This window comes from Drosophila ficusphila, unplaced genomic scaffold (assembly GCF_018152265.1).
Source record: "Drosophila ficusphila isolate 14025-0441.05 unplaced genomic scaffold, ASM1815226v1 contig_791, whole genome shotgun sequence".
NCBI lineage: Eukaryota > Metazoa > Arthropoda > Insecta > Diptera > Drosophilidae > Drosophila > Drosophila ficusphila.
The window spans coordinates 5,282,688-5,301,605 of NW_025064737.1; the positions used below are offsets into that span (position 1 = coordinate 5,282,688).

At 42.2% G+C, this 18,918-nt stretch overlaps 4 protein-coding genes across 4 annotated transcripts; 2 read left to right on the plus strand and 2 right to left on the minus strand.

The window, feature by feature from the left end:
* The first annotated feature begins 2,664 nt into the window (after positions 1-2,664).
* On the plus strand, positions 2,665-10,056 carry LOC108093347 (glutamate receptor ionotropic, kainate 2). The gene is made up of 13 exons (XM_017193355.1): positions 2,665-3,093; positions 3,376-3,531; positions 5,563-5,657; positions 5,730-5,819; positions 5,896-6,053; positions 6,657-7,332; positions 7,396-7,565; positions 7,690-7,950; positions 8,014-8,145; positions 8,198-8,396; positions 8,467-8,578; positions 8,631-8,750; positions 8,967-10,056. The coding sequence occupies exons 1-13, from the start codon at positions 2,991-2,993 to the stop codon at positions 9,260-9,262; spliced, it is 2,568 nt and encodes an 855-aa protein (XP_017048844.1). The 5' UTR covers positions 2,665-2,990; the 3' UTR covers positions 9,263-10,056.
* Positions 10,057-10,246: 190 nt separating this feature from the next.
* On the plus strand, positions 10,247-14,094 carry LOC108093348 (ionotropic receptor 93a). Its single transcript, XM_043209219.1, has 10 exons — positions 10,247-10,301; positions 10,389-10,610; positions 10,662-10,798; positions 10,848-10,956; positions 11,142-11,689; positions 11,798-11,900; positions 11,958-12,106; positions 12,161-12,340; positions 12,401-12,776; positions 12,951-14,094. Exons 1-10 carry the CDS (start codon positions 10,247-10,249, stop codon positions 13,676-13,678), a joined length of 2,607 nt encoding a protein of 868 aa, XP_043065154.1. The 3' UTR covers positions 13,679-14,094.
* Positions 14,095-14,210: 116 nt separating this feature from the next.
* On the minus strand, positions 14,211-15,114 carry LOC108093349. Its single transcript, XM_017193357.1, has 3 exons — positions 15,012-15,114; positions 14,702-14,790; positions 14,211-14,633 (listed from the first exon to the last, which is right to left on the minus strand). The coding sequence occupies exons 1-3, from the start codon at positions 15,109-15,111 to the stop codon at positions 14,313-14,315; spliced, it is 510 nt and encodes a 169-aa protein (XP_017048846.1). The 5' UTR covers positions 15,112-15,114; the 3' UTR covers positions 14,211-14,312.
* A 2,857-nt stretch (positions 15,115-17,971) lies between these two features.
* LOC108093285 (homeobox protein MSH-C) lies at positions 17,972-18,535 on the minus strand. The gene has a single exon (XM_017193263.1). It carries the CDS (start codon positions 18,506-18,508, stop codon positions 17,972-17,974), a length of 537 nt encoding a protein of 178 aa, XP_017048752.1. The 5' UTR covers positions 18,509-18,535.
* Positions 18,536-18,918: the final 383 nt, after the last annotated feature.

The window sequence follows — 18,918 nt, forward strand, 5'->3', positions numbered from 1 at the left end:
CTTATTAAAGTTTGCCCGTACAGGCCCCACTAACGTATGCTAATAATGTGCTGCATACTTTCGGGAGCACCTGCTTGAAAAGTGCTTTCGCCATTTAATTTGAAATAATTACCGCTGAAAGCAAAGAGCCAACTATGTGTATGCGAGTGTGTGTTTTTGTGTGTGTATGTGCAATTTATGGGTGTGCGTACGTGGGAAAATTTGTTGGCCATGTGCGCGTTATGTTGAAATTAATGAGCCAGACCATTGCTCCACTTCTTTGCCACAGTGAAGGGAGCACGAAAGGTGCGAGAGAGATGTCTGCTAGAACAGAGTGAGAGGGGAGATGGATGGTGATGAAGTCGCGCAGACAAAAGCGGAAACAAGCACAACCAGCAGCTTCCGGCCAATGTAAATAAGGCACTAACCGAAAACCCACTGGCAAAGATATGCATGATTACACACAGAGACACGGGAGCAGATACAGATACTGACACAAGTGCAGATACACAGAGAGAGAAGTCCTTAGACACACATGATCACACCGAAAGAAAAACATTTACTCAACATACAAATACTTACCCTTAAAAGTCACATCGATATTGTCTTTAAAAGATGACAATGATGTACTACACTGTTATTATAAGTACATATACATGTATATTATATTATTATTGGGTAACCTTTTTTGGTTTTAAATTAATAAAATGAGGTTAGCAGGGTTTTAAGAAAGTATTCCATTATAAAAAAGTTCTTAATTATTTTATTTCATTCATTCTAAGCTTTAAAATCTAATATTGTATTTGAGATAAACTGGGAGTTCCAGTTCTTTTGTGAAAGGTCCTTAAAGCAATTTTTTAAAATATTTTTTTCCGGTGAAAAAGGAGTTGGCGCATCTGACTGAACCAACTTATTTCAGGCCACAGAGCTTGATGATATTTCGCGCGAGTCTCTACGAATTTCCCGCAACGAAATTCTGTATTTATGGCCACACACACAATCACAACAAATGTGTGTCTGTGTGATTGTGGGTGTATTAAACGGCAGAGATGTTGTTGTGTGTTATTAATGGCTCTTTGCCATTGTTTGGTAAATTGTTAATACTCTCACATTACGCGCCTGCAATTCAAGTCGCCATTCGCATGCATTTCCCCATCACTGCCGCTTTGCATTATCCTTGCGCTTAAAGCTCAACGCGGTCAACGGCATAATGAGCTCTCTGTTTTATTTATGCCCCTCGTTCGCCGCTGTTCCGCTGGCTGCTTCCTTTGTGCCGTTTAAGCCTTTTCCTCTACGCCATGTTAAAGGTCCTTTCCGGGGGTGCGGTTCTGTTCTGTGATTAAGAACGGAGGTTTTCAGCATTTCCAGCAGCACGCCACCACTCGAAGTGAAAATTCTCAATGGATCTCGCGATTCGTTGGCATCAAAGTGTTTGAGCTCACATAAAACAGTACAACTAACGCAATGCAAAAAAATTGTTGAAAAAAAGAGAAAAACGATAAGTATATACATACTTTAATCTATACTAATATTATAAAGAGGTAAAATTTGTTTGTTTGTTTGTTTGTTTGTTTGTTTGTTTGTTTGTTTGCAGGGAATAGGCTCCTGAACTACTGGTCCGATCTAAAAAATTCTTTCACCGATAGAAAGCTATATTATCGTGGAGTTAAATAGGCTATAATTTATTTTGAAAAAAATTAGGGATCCGTAAGAAAATTGCAATATTGTCGCATATAAAGTGAATTGCTACCTCATCACACTGACAATCACGCTCCCATAGCATTTTAACTCAATTTTTGTGTTCACTGTGAAATTGTAAAAAAAAAAAAAGAATTTTTATTCAATTTAAGTTGATCTATGAAAATTATGTGGATCGTGCATTTGAGGATAAATTCACCACTCTGTCCATAGTCCAAAATGCTTAGAGGACGACGTGCAAACATTGGCCGCAGACATCCAAGCCAGCAACAAGTATATTCACAAAACTTATGCGAAGAAAGACAAATGAGCACATGGAGATTATTGGCATCATTCAATCGCTTGGCATTCCAATATGACCCCACTGCGAACTTCAGTGATAATGAAAATTTAGATATTGGACCAATGGCGACTATATACCGATATTGCAGTGCGTTAAAGTTTAAAAGAGAAACGGCTGGATTGCGCTGCGCAAGTGGAGAAGTCAAACTGGAAAAGTGTTAAATAACCATCTTTCTATACTTCCATATATTTGAAAAATGTTGCAACATTGACTTTTATGTTGTTAAATTGTGTTGACCAGCGAAGCGGACACAGGCCCTCTAGTAACTAATAATTATTAAATAAATCTTTCTCAAAACCAAGTTTTCTAAATTCTTTAACGGTCAGACTTACGCATATTCCGAACTTTAAAATCTACTCTAAATTTCTTTACCAGTACCAGTACTCCTTTAATTAATTTGAGTATTATTTACACTTGAAATTGGGTAACCAAAAATGTTTGAATCAGTCCCTTTTTGTTAAACCTATTTCAAAGAAACAATTACCCACAAAGCTTACGAAGCAGAATCGTCGGCAAAGCAGTTAACCTAATGGAATATTACCATGTTTCCCTACCAACACGACCTTCAAACCAAAAAGCTCATCTGGGTAAGGATGGCAACCCTATGGATTTTCTCTGCCAGCATCCAGTGCGCAGCTGTTCGAAATGTCAGCCGGCTTTTGGATGCTGGGCCACCCCAAAACCACCCACAGCCACCCCAACCTCGTGGGCCAATTCCGCAACAGGATAAAAGAAGGCAAGTGAAACACCCGCAGCTCAGTGGATGTCACATCCTCACAGAAAGCGGTTGACCGGAATTTCCAAGTAAATAAACACAAACCTCGGAAAGATAAGCAAAACACACTGATGAGTTGCCGCAAAGTGAAAAACTTAATTATGTGCTAAGAAACAAAAATTGGCCGAGTGACAAGTGATAAAAATACGAAAAGGCAATTTTGAGCAACCGGAAACTAAAATTTCGAGCGATTTTATGATGCGGTCAAGAAGGAAACTTTTGGTCCTGCCGCTGCTGCTCCTGCAATTAATCCACAACTGCCGAGAAGCTCAAGCATTGCCCGATATCATCAAGATTGGTGAGTGAAAGCTATAATTATGATAAAGTATAGACTGAAATTCGAGTCAGCTTCCGCCAGTTGAGGAGATGAAAACAAAATTCAGCTCGCATCTACGTTACGTATCGATTTTTTACACGTCATAATCAAGAGCGCCTGTCACAGTGTGGGTTTGTGTATTTGACACGGACAGTTGTGTGTGTGTGTGTGTGTTGTTTGTTTTTATTCAAGAACAGCGGGAGGTTAACCAATGAATTTTATATATTTTTTGTAAGTTAACTGACTGGAATTTGTAACCACCAGGTGGGCTCTTCCATCCCTCCGATGATCACCAGGAGTTGGCCTTCCGCCAGGCGGTGGACCGCATAAACGCCGACCGATCCATCCTGCCGCGCTCCAAACTGGTGGCCCAAATCGAGCGCATCTCGCCCTTCGACAGCTTCCATGCCGGGAAAAGGGGTGAGTACTCCGGGTGTTGACTTGGCCTGATTTCTTGCCCTGCTGACACCCTGTTGCCTGTTTCCCCCCCAAAAGTAAACTTCACCTTCACCTGATGCTTTTGCCAGCATATTTGATTTGGACATATGTAAAACTGGCAGTTGCTCCCTCACTTTATTCACTTGCTATTCGGTAACTCACTTGTCATTCTCGCATCCACGGCTCTTTGTTTCTATTTTAGTTTGTGCCTGATTTACCCTTTTGTCTGCTCTGCATTTGATCTGCGATTTATGGTATGCTAATTGATACCTGGGGGCGTCGGTTCCTTTCATGCTCTGATTTGGCAACAAATGCAATTTGGCAGCAATCCATGCGCTATTCAAGCTTTCATACAATATTGTTTTTTTTTTTTGAAACACTAAAAATATTCACTAATGATTTTTGATTAACAGCTTTACCTTTAGAAATTTTTTTACTTGTTCCAATCGCATTAATTTTAAAATTATACATATATAAAAATAATGTTCCATATGTAAAGTAACTTTTTAAAAAGTAAGAGTTAGCAGATCAACTACCTTTATGGGTTGTTCATATGTGAAATGCTTATTATTATTCTTAGAATTAGACCCTATCATGAAAATATATTTTAGATCAGGAACATAAGACCAGTAGATCTAATCATGAAAATGCGTTTTTTGTCTTTTATTTACATATATATCAAAAGCAATTACCCTAAATACTAGATTATTTAAGTTGTGAATTAGAACCGAAGGTGGAAATAATTTAGGTTGGAAAAATCGACTGAACCGATGTTGAGCCACTAACCTAGAACCTAGAACCTAGATACCTTCGAAATATAAACCTGATTTAAGAGACGGTCTTATCCGAGTAGTTAGTACCAGCACAACCTATACGCAAAACGACGCTAGGTTCACACACATTTCCCAAAAGTTAATTAAACTTACTTCAATTGGACCGTGAGAACCGGAAACAAAATGTCCCGGGGCTTAGCACCAGCCAAACCAACGTGACTTTTGTTAGTTTAAAACCAAGTTGCACGAAAATTGAGGAAATCAAGCTACAATATCAGAGCCTGTGAAAATATTCCAGATAAATATCCAGATGCGAGGACCTGGCCAGTTTTCACTCAGCAATTTTAAGTTTATTGTGGGTATCGGGTGGCAGGCGAAACTTCTCCGGCACTTGATAATCGTTAAGAGCTGACGATGAATCGTAAAGCGGACACAGGGACGTGAGCCAACTGTCGAATATCCTGTGATAAATGAGACACAAATGACGCCAAAGTTGGCCAGTGCACACAACCGAAAAAGAGGGAAAAAAGGAAAATACCTGGCCAGAGTGAACCACACTTCAGCACGACAGTAACGAGGCAGTCGGGCAGACAGGAGCCTCCATCCTCAGAGTCCTCCTGAGAGTCCTGAGAGCAGGTTAACCGCATCAACGAGCCAGGACATCGAAGTGCAGGTGCACATGCACTTACACGTGCTTAGCGCATTTGATGAGCCAAAGGATGCTGACTTCTGCCGACAGAAGGGGGAAATCCTGCAAGGGGGAAGGATAAAAGGAAAGGCCAAACGGGCAAAACGAAATTATGTCATACTGAAGTGCATTTTAAATATGTGAACGAGGCTAACTGAACATTACCGAGCCGAAAGCCAAGCACATTACTGCGCTACTTGGATCCGTTTTTACTTTTTTTTTTTGAGCCTTTCAAGCCGTGTGGGTTCCAGATTATCTCCCCCACAAGCAGATTGGATTGGGATTGGGAGTGGGTCTGGGATTGGGAATGTGAAATCCAAGCACGTTGCTCGAAAATCAATTTGCGACTCTGAAGCTCTTTGGGATTTGTGTTTCACTCAATTTGCCATAAGGCAAGAATGTCAAAAGTTCCTCCTTGCGATACTGAACCCCGTCGATATTTTACAGCGCTTGGGTTTGGTTTTTTCGAAAATACGTTAGGGGAAAACCGAGTTCGTCAAAGAGCAACAAATAAGTTGGGCATAAACCTCAATTGCTTTGTTTGTCTTGCAGTTTGTGGCTTACTGAACATCGGTGTTGCAGCCATTTTCGGGCCACAATCCTCCCACACCGCCAGCCATGTGCAGAGTATTTGCGACAACATGGAGGTGAGTACTTCAGAGGAGACAAGCAGACTCTTCCCCTTCCATAAACCCCATTGAATAACGCACTCGTTTCAGATCCCCCACTTGGAGAATCGCTGGGACTATCGGCTGAGACGGGAAAGCTGCCTGGTGAATCTTTATCCGCATCCTAATACGCTTTCCAAGGTACGTAAATGCATTTATTTTCCCTCAATTACTGCATTGTTGATGTTCCCTTTTTTCGCTTGCTGCTTGCTCTCAGGCTTACGTGGATATAGTGCGACATTGGGGCTGGAAGACTTTCACCATTATCTACGAGAACAATGACGGCATCGTGCGGCTGCAGGAGCTGCTCAAAGCCCACGGAATGACGCCCTTTCCCATCACGGTGCGCCAGTTGAGCGACAGCGGGGATTACCGGTAAGTCCCGCCCTAATCGTTTCCCCCGATTCCCACTTTTTGGGGATTACTTCTCTTTGGCCCACATATGCCACCTATGCCACCTATGCTCATAGTACTGATAGTGCCCTTTGTGGCTCAATTTGAAATTGAAGTATTGTCGCTTTTTTAAACCATTTCATTTGGCAGCACACTAAGACCAATATTTTCAGAGTAGATTTTTGGGCAATCCACTTTTATTTATCTATGACAACAAAACCAGTTCGACTTGGAATTATATAGTTAAATACCCCTGTATTTAAACTTTGTACTGCCAATAAATATAGTTAGACTTATGAAAACTTTTAGTTTGAAAGTTCATTTAATGAATATTAGACCTACTTCATGTTGTGAAGCTTAACTTTTGGCAATTAGACTTAATTCAACTCTGCATATAAATTTTAAATTTGCCTAAACTTTTCCTACTCAAAAGAAAATGTATTCCTGTATTCGTTATACAGCTTAAGTTTTACATAATATGATATGTGTAGCAAGTGCAATTTTGGTATTTGATGGTCAAAAACAGTATCTGCAAACCTCTAATGCTTTTGATTATTCCGCTGTAATTAAAATTCCCTATTCCAGACCCCTGCTGAAGCAGATCAAGAACTCGGCGGAGGCGCACATCGTGCTCGACTGCTCCACGGAGCGGATCCACGAGGTGCTGAAGCAGGCGCAGCAGATCGGGATGATGAGTGACTACCACAGCTACCTGGTGACCTCGCTGGACCTGCACACGGTGAACCTGGATGAGTTCCGCTACGGGGGCACCAACATCACCGGGTTCCGGCTGATCAACGACAAGATCGTCTCGGATGTGGTGCGCCAGTGGAGCATCGACGAGAAGGGAATGCTCCGCTCCGCCAACCTGACCACCGTGCGCTCGGAAACGGCACTCATGTACGATGCGGTGCATCTGTTTGCGAAGGCTCTCCACGACCTGGACACCTCGCAGCAAATCGACATCCATCCGATCAGCTGCGATGGACAGAGCACCTGGCAGCACGGCTTCAGTCTGATCAACTACATGAAGATCGTCGAAATGAAGGGCCTGACCAATGTGATCAAGTTCGATCACCAGGGCTTCCGCACCGACTTCATGCTGGACATCGTGGAGCTAACGCCAGCGGGGATCCGAAAAATAGGCACCTGGAACTCCACTTTGCCCGATGGCATCAACTTTACGCGCACCTTCAGCCAAAAGCAGCAAGAGATCGAAGCCAACTTGAAGAACAAAACGCTGGTGGTCACTACAATTTTGGTGAGGTTACAGTATATGCAATATAATTTTATAAGTATTTATTAATTCATTTTATCGATGTAGAGTAATCCATACTGCATGCGAAAGGAGTCGGCTATTCCATTGAGTGGCAACGATCAGTTTGAGGGCTATGCTGTCGATCTCATCCATGAAATATCTAAGTCGCTGGGCTTCAACTACAAAATTCAACTAGTGCCGGACGGAAGCTATGGAAGTCTCAACAAGTTGACGGGGTAAGGTTAAAGTATTTTATATACGTAAACCTCTTAAAGTTTAAACCAATCTTTAAGGAGCCACTACACTAATTAGAAAAATAAGTAAAGAAATCAATAAATTTACCAACCAATACTCTTTTAGTGAATGGAACGGCATGATTCGGGAATTGTTGGAGCAGCGTGCTGATTTGGCCATTGCGGATCTGACCATCACCTTCGAGCGAGAACAGGCAGTGGACTTCACCACTCCCTTTATGAACCTGGGAGTTTCTATTCTGTACCGGAAGCCCATTAAGCAGCCACCCAACTTGTTCTCCTTCCTGTCTCCTTTGTCCTTGGACGTGTGGATCTACATGGCAACCGCCTATTTGGGAGTCTCTGTGCTGCTCTTCATCCTGGCCAAGTTGGTTTTACTTACTGATTTTATATTATATTTTACTCCTTTCTAATTATTGCTTTTTTACAGATTTACTCCTTATGAATGGCCTGCCTACACGGATGCCCACGGCGAGAAGGTTGAGAGCCAGTTCACACTGCTGAATTGCATGTGGTTTGCCATTGGATCGCTGATGCAGCAAGGATGCGACTTTCTGCCAAAGTAACTAACTGACATCCATTGCTTGAGGCACTTTTAAAACGTATTTTTTTAGGGCTCTATCCACTCGCATGGTGGCCGGTATTTGGTGGTTCTTCACTCTGATCATGATCTCCTCGTACACCGCCAACTTGGCTGCCTTTTTGACGGTTGAGCGGATGGACTCGCCCATCGAAAGTGCCGAGGATCTGGCCAAGCAGACGAGGATCAAATACGGGGCCTTAAAAGGCGGCAGCACGGCGGCATTCTTCAGGGTGAGTCCTAGATTTCATACCAAATAATGAAGTTATATTTCTAATTTTCTAAATAATGTTTGCCTCGCAGGACTCAAAGATCTCCACATATCAGCGGATGTGGTCCTTCATGGAGTCAGCTCGTCCCTCAGTTTTCACAGCCAGCAATGGCGAAGGCGTGGATCGGGTGGCCAAGGGAAAAGGTAAGTCAGCTGATCTTAAACTGGAACTATTTATTTAAATTTTATTTTCCAGGATCTTATGCCTTTTTAATGGAGTCCACATCCATTGAGTACGTGACCGAACGCAACTGCGAACTGACGCAAGTTGGTGGCATGTTGGACACCAAAAGTTATGGCATAGCAACTCCACCCAGTAAGTAGCTCTTAAGCAGATTGTAAATGATTCAGAGGCAGTCCATTTTCAATAATTAAATTAACTAAAGTTACCATTAATACACTAAAATGCATAGTTTTGTCAAAGCTTCTTCGGAACACTCTTATATTTATTGATGGATTTATTTGTTCAATGGTTAAATTTTAAGTTCAAGCTCTGTTCTGACCATCAACTTTTTAACTCTTACTCTTCCAGATTCGCCGTACCGCACCGCCATCAACAGCGTGATACTTAAGCTGCAGGAGGAGGGCAAGCTGCACATCCTGAAAACGAAGTGGTGGAAGGAGAAGCGCGGCGGCGGCAAGTGCCGCGTGGAGACCTCCAAGTCATCGTCGGCGGCCAACGAACTGGGACTGGCCAACGTGGGCGGCGTGTTCGTGGTCCTGATGGGCGGCATGGGCGTGGCCTGTGTCATAGCCGTCTGCGAGTTTGTGTGGAAGTCACGCAAAGTTGCCGTGGAGGAGCGCCTGAGCGCCATACTGAACGAATGAGAAAAGTCGTAAACCCGGGACGAATGGGTCTAGTCAGCCGGGAAGTCTCGGGAAGTCAATCAAAAATGCTGGCAGAGGCGGGAGCATGCAATCCGGTGGAGCATATATCAAGAGCAATAGACGAGATAGCCAATTTTCGATACCCCAATGCTCAAAACTCGACACTTTTCGGGATCAGTTTCCAGAAACTTTAAGAGTTCAGAGTACCGAAGCCACCAATAAAAAATTGCACCAGGCGTCGAGTGGAACCAGATATTAATAAAGATCCGATCAGCATATGAGAAACATATGTACACGAGGCATATATATATATATATATATTTATACAGGTTATACTCCCTTTCGTAACTTACTCGAAATAATCATATACATAAACTATACACTAAAGGAACCACAACAACCACTTGCAACAAATCGAAATCGAATTGCATTTATATTTGAAAGCATTTTTGGGAATTGACCTATAGGCGTAATTGTAGCTAAATTATATATAGACGCGCGTATAACCCAGACGACAGGATCAGCGAATTCGTAACCCTAAGGAGCCGGACACAATTTACACAATCTAAGACGATATTTTCAACGCAACTAGCCAGTAGATCTAACCTAAGTGAATTATTATTCTTAGCTTAGACACAACAACCCGATTTCTTCCATTTTCCCCAAAATAATACAACTTCCGTCAGTCGCCCTAAGATATAAGATTGTAAAATGTAATTACCACGCATACAGGCAATTCTGACAAACAATTTCGTAAAATACTTACAATTAAATAAAACAAGTTAACAAAAATTGATATCCTTCGATGAACACCTGGGTGCGATTTGAGATTGTGGGTGAATGTCGGCGCCTAACCGCAAACTGTCAATCACCAGGCTTTTCCACGCTTTTCCCCAATCAATTTTTCATGGGACCTGCACACGCTCACTGGAAAGTCAGTGGTTTGGCTTTAATTGGGTTTTTGTTATCAGCGAGGTTACCTCGATGACTTCGTGGGTTTCGCTCTTCAGTTACAATCTGGAAATCCTGGCGTCATGCGGTCATCGGCTTGCCTTCTGCTCCTTTTTGGACTGCAGTTTTGTATAGTGGTTCCAATAGAAGCCAATGACTTTTCCTCCTTTCTAAGTGCCAACGCATCGCTGGGTGAGCTTGGATTTGGCACGGTTCTACTCAGAAACTTACCATTTATATTTAGCGGTTGTGGTGGATCATGAATACATGACAATCCATGGCCAAAATGTAATGTCCCATTTTGAAAAGATCCTGAGCGACATAATACGGGAGAATCTGAGGAACGGTGGCATAAATGTCAAATATTTCACCTGGAACTCAGTGCGATTAAAGAAAGGTAAGATTTGGAATTGAAAAAATTGGTTAGTCATTATCTGAAGTGCCGCAGATTTCTTGGCTGCTATAACGGTGACGGATTGCGAAAACACTTGGAAATTTTATAAGAATACCCAAGAAACTTCAATTCTATTAATTGCCATCACAGACTCCGATTGTCCTCGATTGCCCTTAAATCGTGCTCTAATGGTATGGAAACACATCGGTTCCAGGTATATTTTAAAATTTCGATCTGTAGGTACCTATAGTTGACCATGGCGATGAGTTTCCTCAAGTGATTCTTGATGCCAAGGTTCAGCAAATTCTCAATTGGAAGACGGCTGTGATTTTTGTGGATCAAACTATATGTGGGTATATACCATTTACAAAGTAATCTTAAACCAAAACAATTGCTTGCGTTTGGCAGATTATAAATGACATTTGCATATAAAAAATTACATACCATCTGTAAATTTATTTAGACAAATAAGTAAATTGTTTTGTTTTGCAAACTATTAATGACTATAATCGTTGTTTGATCTTCCATAACCAGTGGATGAAAACTCGCTTCTAGTCAAATCGATTGTACATGAAAGTACCACCAACCACATCACTCCAATCTCTCTGATCCTCTACAAAATCGATGACTCCTTACGGGGTCAAGAGAAGCGAGCTGCTTTGCGACAAGCTCTAACCCAGTTTGCTCCTCCCAAACACGAAGAGAAGCGTCAGCAATTCCTAGTGGTTTCCGCCTTCCACGAGGACATCATTGAAATAGCAGAAACCCTGAATATGTTCCATGTGGGCAACCAGTGGATGTTCTTTGTCCTTGACAAGATGCGTCGGGACTTTGACCCCGGTGCTGTGACCATAAATTTGGACGAGGGGGCGAACATAGCCTTCGCTCTCAATGAAACCCTGCCCAATTGCCAGGACACGTTGAATTGCACCATCTCCGAAATAAGTCTCGCTTTGGTGACCTCCATTTCGAAGATGACAGTCGAGGAGGAGTCAATTTACGGCGAGATCTCCGACGAGGAGTGGGAGTCCATTCGCTTTACCAAGCAGGAGAAGCAAGCCGAAATCCTGGAGTACATGAAGGTATGTCCTTTTTCAGGGTTTTTTAGTTGTGGATTTATTTATCATATAATTATAAATATAAATCGATGCAAATTTCAGTTTAAAAAACTCATAACTCATTTTTGCTAGGATTTCCTAAAAGAAAACGCAAAGTGCTCCAGTTGCGCCAGATGGCGCATCGAAACAGCCATTACTTGGGGCAAAAGCCAGGAGAACCGCAAGTTCCGAACAGGTTAGACCATCATTTCACCCCCTCCAACAATCCCACCCACGAACACGATATCTTCAGCTCCAACACGCGATGCAAAAAACCAAAACTTTGAGTTCGTCAACATTGGCTACTGGAGTCCATTACTGGGATTCGTCTGCCAGGAACTAGCATTTCCGCACATCGATCACCATTTCCGCAACATAACCATGGATATTGTTACTGCACACGTGAGTCTTTGAGCCAGGAATAACATCCTTATTATTGGTTCGAATCTCTCGTAGAATCCACCGTGGCAAATTCTCAAAAAGAACAGCCATGGGGTCATCGTCGAGCACTCCGGAATCGTCATGGAAATCATCAAGGAGCTGAGTCGTGCCCTGAATTTCAGCTACTACCTCCACGAAGCCACCTCGTGGAGGGAAGAATACCCACTTAGCACGTCAACGAATACAAATGAAACCGTAAAAATCGTATCATATTTGATAATATGTGTAAGTTTTTACACTTTACTTTCTTTTTAGGACGAACTGGTGGGTTCCATGACCTTTCGTATACCCTACCGCGTGGTGGAGATGGTGCAGGGCAACCAGTTCTTCATCGCTGCCGTGGCAGCCACCGTGGAGGATCCCGACCTTAAGCCTTTCAACTACACACTGCCCATCAGTGTGCAAAAGTACTCCTTCATCACTCGGAAGCCGGATGAGGTGTCCCGCATTTATCTCTTCACAGCTCCGTTTACCACGGAGACCTGGTTCTGCCTGGTGGGCATCATCCTGCTCACGGCTCCCATGCTGTATGCCATCAATCGCCTGGCTCCTCTAAAAGAGATGCAGATTGTCGGCCTGTCCACCATGCAAAGCTGCTTTTGGTACATATTTGGGGCTCTGCTTCAACAGGGTGAGTACTTTGATCGGTACTTTATGCAGTTAAATTATAATTTAATTTAATATAATTTAAAAAAATATACAAAACGGTAAATCATAAGGAAACAAAATCGGTTTTTAATATTATAAGAGTGTCCTAATACCATAATAATTCCATACTTCCATTCTAATTCTCCCCATTTTCCAGGTGGCATGTACTTGCCGCGTGCAGATAGTGGCCGCCTGGTGGTTGGTTTCTGGTGGATCGTGGTGATCGTGCTGGTGACCACCTACTGCGGCAACTTGGTCGCCTTTCTCACGTTCCCCAAGTTCCAGCCGGGCGTGGACTACCTCAGTCAGCTGGAGCGGCACAAGGACATCTCGCAGTACGGCCTGCGCAACGGAACCTTCTTCGAGCGATACGTGCAGTCGACAACCCGAGAGGATTTTAAGCACTTCATGACAAGGGCTAAGATCTACGGGAGTGGCGAGGAAGAGGGCATCGAAGCTGTGAAGCGGGGTGACCGAATTAACATCGACTGGCGGATCAATCTGCAACTGATCGTGCAGCAGCACTTCGAGAGGGACAAGGAGTGCCGCTTCGCTTTGGGCAAGGAGAGCTTTGTGGACGAGCAGATAGCTATGATTGTGCCAGCTCAAAGTGCCTATCTGCACCTAATAAACCGGCACATCAATAGCATGTTCCGCATGGGATTCATCGAAAGGTGGCACCAGATGAACCTGCCCAACTCAGACAAGTGTATCGGGAAGGGCGCGCAGCGGCAAGTTACTAATCACAAGGTAAACATGGACGACATGCAGGGATGCTTTTTAGTCCTGCTCCTCGGATTCACGGGGGCCCTTTTAATAGCCTGCTGCGAGTTCTGGTACCGACGTTTTCGCGCCAGTCGCAAACGCAGGGAGTTTACCAACTGACCTCTACCAAATGTGTAGAATAGTGGGTTTAAGTTTGCACATCCATTTGCAATCGACTCTAAGTGCAACTTACTTATTCACCTACAACAGATCATGATTTTGCAGCGTATGACTGTGTATAAACAAACATTTTTTGTACGCACTTTCGCTAAACTTTTTAGAAAAATACATAGATACCTAACTTTCAGGGAATAAACAAATTATCCTTATAATTGTAAAAACAATTCACTATGCCTTTGGTCAAGCTTAAATGTCAAACCGTTACTCTTTTAAATGCGAATGTTATAAATAAATTTGGATCACTCCAATGGATTACTAAAAAGTCTGACTTTTCAGTCTCGAACTAGGGCTCAAAATAATAAGCAAGTAAACAATTTGACCACGCTCTGAATAAAAACGTCGATATAACGTGGATTGTAGGAAATACATAACTGCTAGTACTAATCGGAAGATCACTTTAAAAATTATAGTTGGTATAAACAACATTTTCCACAAACAGCACACATTTTCAGCGATTTCACCAACTGACCACTTTAAATTTTTAACATAGGAGGTTTAATGTTTGAAATTACTTTATGAACATCATATCAATCTGTAGACAAAGGTAGACACCACTTGTTCATCTCGAAGCTCTCTATGTGGAGTTGGCGTTGGGGCCGCGACGGCGTCCGAAGCCCTGGACAACGTTGACGAAACGGCGGTTGTACTGAATCCTGCGCTTGGCGCGTCCGGTCTTCTTCTTCTTCTTCTCCTGCTTCTCAACCTTGGGCGTCTGGCCCTTGACCTTGCCGGCACGAGCCAAAGATCCGTGCACCTTACCTCCCAGCATGGGAATGTTGAGGTCCAGCTCGAAGGAGCTGAGAGCGGTCACGGGCGTCTCGTTGGCCAGAGTGATGCCCTCGCAGTCGAGGTTGAACTCCTCAGCACTGAATCCATGGATCTGGGCCAGTTGGTTCTACATGACACGGGTGGGAAGCACAGCTAGGTTAGGATCTTCCACTATTGTGTATATGCTTCACTCACCTTGACACCGGCGATGGTGGCATCCTGGGAAACCTCCAGGGCCTCGATGGTCTCTAGTCCACGTACGAACAGCTGCATGTTGATTCGCTCTGCAAAATAACCAGGCCGCACACAAGTATTAGTATTCATATTGGCTTGCACGGGGAACACGTGTGCTGAGCCGAACATTGTTTTCAGTGCTTTCCACTCGTTTAACCACTGGCACTTTATGCCCAACACACTGCTCCAGCACCCGTTTCCACATTTCGCGGGTATTTACGCCCTATTTTGGTTGTTTTCTATTATATTTCGACAAAAATCTCTCGAGTACCTTTTGACTTGGTGTGCGGATCCCGAAAAAGAAAGATGGCGCAGAAACATCGATGGCGGTATCGATTTTCTTGTTTTCGAAGTATCGATAGACGGTCCATAGAGCGATTTATCGAACGTCTGGCAACGCCATGTGGCAGAGTTGCCGATTTCGGTAACTATAAGTAAGACCGTAAGAAGGGCTAAAAAAATATAACGGATTCATGAAACTTAAATGTCCCGCCAAACTATAAAATATTTCCAGTGCTCTCTCTCTCTTTAATATTAGCTACTAATAAGTTTTAAAAAATAATGGTAATCAGTATACATTTTCTTTTAGTTATTTTTTTATCTGGAAAGCTATAAAATCTGGTTTATTTTTATTACCCAACAAAATATATCAGCATTCCTTCGAAAAAGGTTACATATTAGGTAATATTTTATAACCTCTTACATTTTAGTTTACTCTAATAGAAAGCTTTTACTAATTTTTTGATTATATAACTAATGTTCTTTTAAATTTCCACTTTTTATCGGTACTTCAAGCGCTGAAAAATATTGTGTTTACCAAACATATATTTTCCTTGCTTCTTGCAATATTATAACTCAACTAACTTTTTTTAAATTTTTAATGCACATGAAAGCGGTTGATTTACGTCGTCTTCCAACACAAAGGATCGCAAAAGGACAGTCTGGCTGACGCCCTACTAAGCCCGCATACCGCGCTTACCTCAATCTACGCAAAAATGGGAATTACGTTAAGCCCGCCACTAGTCCTTCCGCGCCCGTCTTGACCCAGTTTTTGTGGGCCTCTCCATGTAAGTGCGCATGCGCATGCGCCTGCGATTGTCCCTTGTCTGATCCGCAGAAAGGACATAAGAAGGGACCCTCCTACGGGTCTATGGGCTGTGTGTTATTCTACGCCATTAGAATAAATATTGCCGCATTGTTTGTCAAACAGGACTAGATTAGTAACATAAACATTCCGTCATAGAATGCAAATCATAAGCCGATTTGACAAATTTGCACGAATTATCTGCGTCTAATGAGTGTGGCTTAAATTGTTCGGGATCCTTCGAGGATCTTTGTATTGTAGGGAAGGACCTGAGGCCTTAAAAGTTTTTAAAAGAGCCTCAGCTGTGATGAGTGGTCACATATGTATATAAAATCTATTGGGGCACACTTCTATATATCTCTAATACCAGATGGGACATTTGATATTATTCTCAACCCTTCAACCTTTCGATGCTCATTTTAGATATCTAAATCGACATGCGATCCTTTCTTCCTGTTGTCCACTTCGGTCTGCATATCCTGCCTATTCCCTACTCATATGATCGGATTAGTTTGGGATTAGGGGCAGACATCTCCTGGATTTGCGTAAACTCATTTGCCAGACCTTGTGGCAGAATCAGGACTTGGGAAGCGCATCCGCAATCATTTTCCCCACTCTTTGAAGGAACTGCCGCTTTGTAATCTGATATTTTTGCATGTTTGCCAACAAAGGCTGCGGAAAAACAAATTACTCTTGACCATAAAAACAGCGGCAACAATTGCAAAATCGGCTTAGCCTGCCCTTCGCCTTTTGCTGTTTTTCCGGCACGCGAATTTCCTCGTTTTCATTCACCTTTTTTTTGGGATTCTTTCCCATATGTGTTCGATATTTGGCCACACATCATAGCATATTATCATATCTGTGGGGTCGGCTGCCTTTGATCCCATTATGCGAATTCAATTTTCCCATGAGACACAAAGGCAGTGTAGTTAGCCAGTTTCCGCAATGAAATATTAAATTACTCGATCCATATGTAATTAGCATAAGGTAAAAAGAATATAACCTGTGGGTAAGCAGTGGTTTATTTCGAGTTCAACAAAACTGCATAAGTCCATTCTATATTGTGCATTTTTAAAAATATTTTAATACGTAACTATATTAAAAACCTGGGTTAAATATGTTTGTTTTCAACATTTTTTAAAATTGACAGTGTTTAATTCAAGTTCATTAAGCTTATAAAATGTAATAAATCCCAAAATGCATGTATTTAACAGCTTTTACTTTATAAGACACAACTGAATAATCCAAAGTAAAATAATTTCCGAAGTACGATAAAAACTAATTATAATTTGTGCTAATACTTAAATGGAGTTTAAAATTTAGGATAAAAGTTTTTGTTGGGACTTTTTTGTTAAGAATGACTCGTTTTGAAACAATTTTTTTACTAGATAACCCGTTACACAAAATAAAAGACATTTTAAAACATTTTAAATAAGGCTGCGTTTCCTGATTCAAGAAAGAATTGAAAGAATCTATGTATATATTGGTCACAATAAGCTGCGGTGTTTCCACAATTGTGTCATCAAACTTAAGTTTCTTGAAATTTTTTTCATAATTGTTCATTGAATGTTTTTCAGGGTTTTAAATATATCTATTTATAATGATCAGAGAACTTTATTGGTGGTTAGTCGTCTGTAGCTAACCCTTGGCAGGTTCAAGATGCTGTGAAAACATACAAAAAGAAATTAATAATTTATGTAATTTATGCCCCAGACTGATATACATTTCTGACGTTTATGTCAAAACTCCGAACATTTATAATGGAATTTCAACAGTTAAAAGTGGTTACGGGTAAAAAAAGCAGAAATATTTCGTTATGAGATTTTATTCCAAAACTAAAAATTCACATGTTTGTATGTTACTATTTAAAAAGAATCAATGTTCGGTTTTGTTTATATTTTCTAATTAACTTAACTTCAAGCGAGCCAGCAAATAACATTACAAAATAACCATCCAAAAAATTTAAATAGATTTCGATTTAATTAGTTTAATATTGTCAGCATCCTAATGTGTAATAATTTACTTATATTAACTTAAAGATATGTAATGTTGTTTACAGAAAGACACTTAATTTGAATGTTTATCCATGAGGAGAGACACAGTAACAGCCAATGGGGAATTTTAGATATAATGAACCGTTCTCCAACTTAAGCTACAACGATCATTTCCGGTTCCGGACTGGAAGCATTCGAGGAGAAGGTGGAGTCGCAGCTTTCCTCCTTTTCGCGTTTCTCCCTCCTTTCGCGGGCCCTCCGATTCTGGAACCAGATCTTGACCCGCGTGTTGGTCAGCTCCAGGGATTCGGCCAGTTTGTTGGCATCCTCGGCGCTCAAGTAGTTGGACTCCTTGTAGGCATTCTCCAGAGCCTGCAGCTGGTGGGGAGTGAAGGGGATGCGGGGCAGGCGACCTGGAGTCCTTTTGGCGGGTGCATTTTGGCGCAGAGCCCTTGGCAACTTGGGCGGATGATAGCGGGTGTACTGCAGCCAATCGTAGACGGGAACTTGACCCTCCACCGCAGCTGGCGGAGATCCTCCACGCTGCTCCTTTAGGGAGTACGATGCTTGGGCGTACGGATGAAATGGCAGGCTGGCACGAATCCTTTGCAGGACACCCACGGAGTCGTTGGTGCCCACGAATCGATTGCCGGCACGGTTCAAAATGTACTCGATGCTGAAGTCACTCATCTTTGGGCGATCCTTTCGCTGAGCTGGTTGAAGTGCTACTGATGAGTTCGCTGCGCATCCTCGCCCTATTTATTCAAGGACCTCCCATCGCCGCCATTTCCATGGCAGGCAGACAGTATGGCCATCCTTGTCTGTCAGGACGAAGAGAGAGTGATTGGCCCAATACAAATCTCATTTGGAAGCAACGAGGCGTTTAATAGGCGTTTACCAACCGCGTCCAGGTAGCCAAACGTTGGCACAATTATATGACCCTTATCAGTTGGCCAGATTATGTCCGCGAAGGCAATAAAGTACACGAGTTCAATTGTCTTTAGTTCCATATCAAATTTTTGCCCTGATTCAGTTTCTGTTATTCGCTAATATGTATAAATGTATACCCTTACTAAAATGGGGTTAAATTGAAATGTATA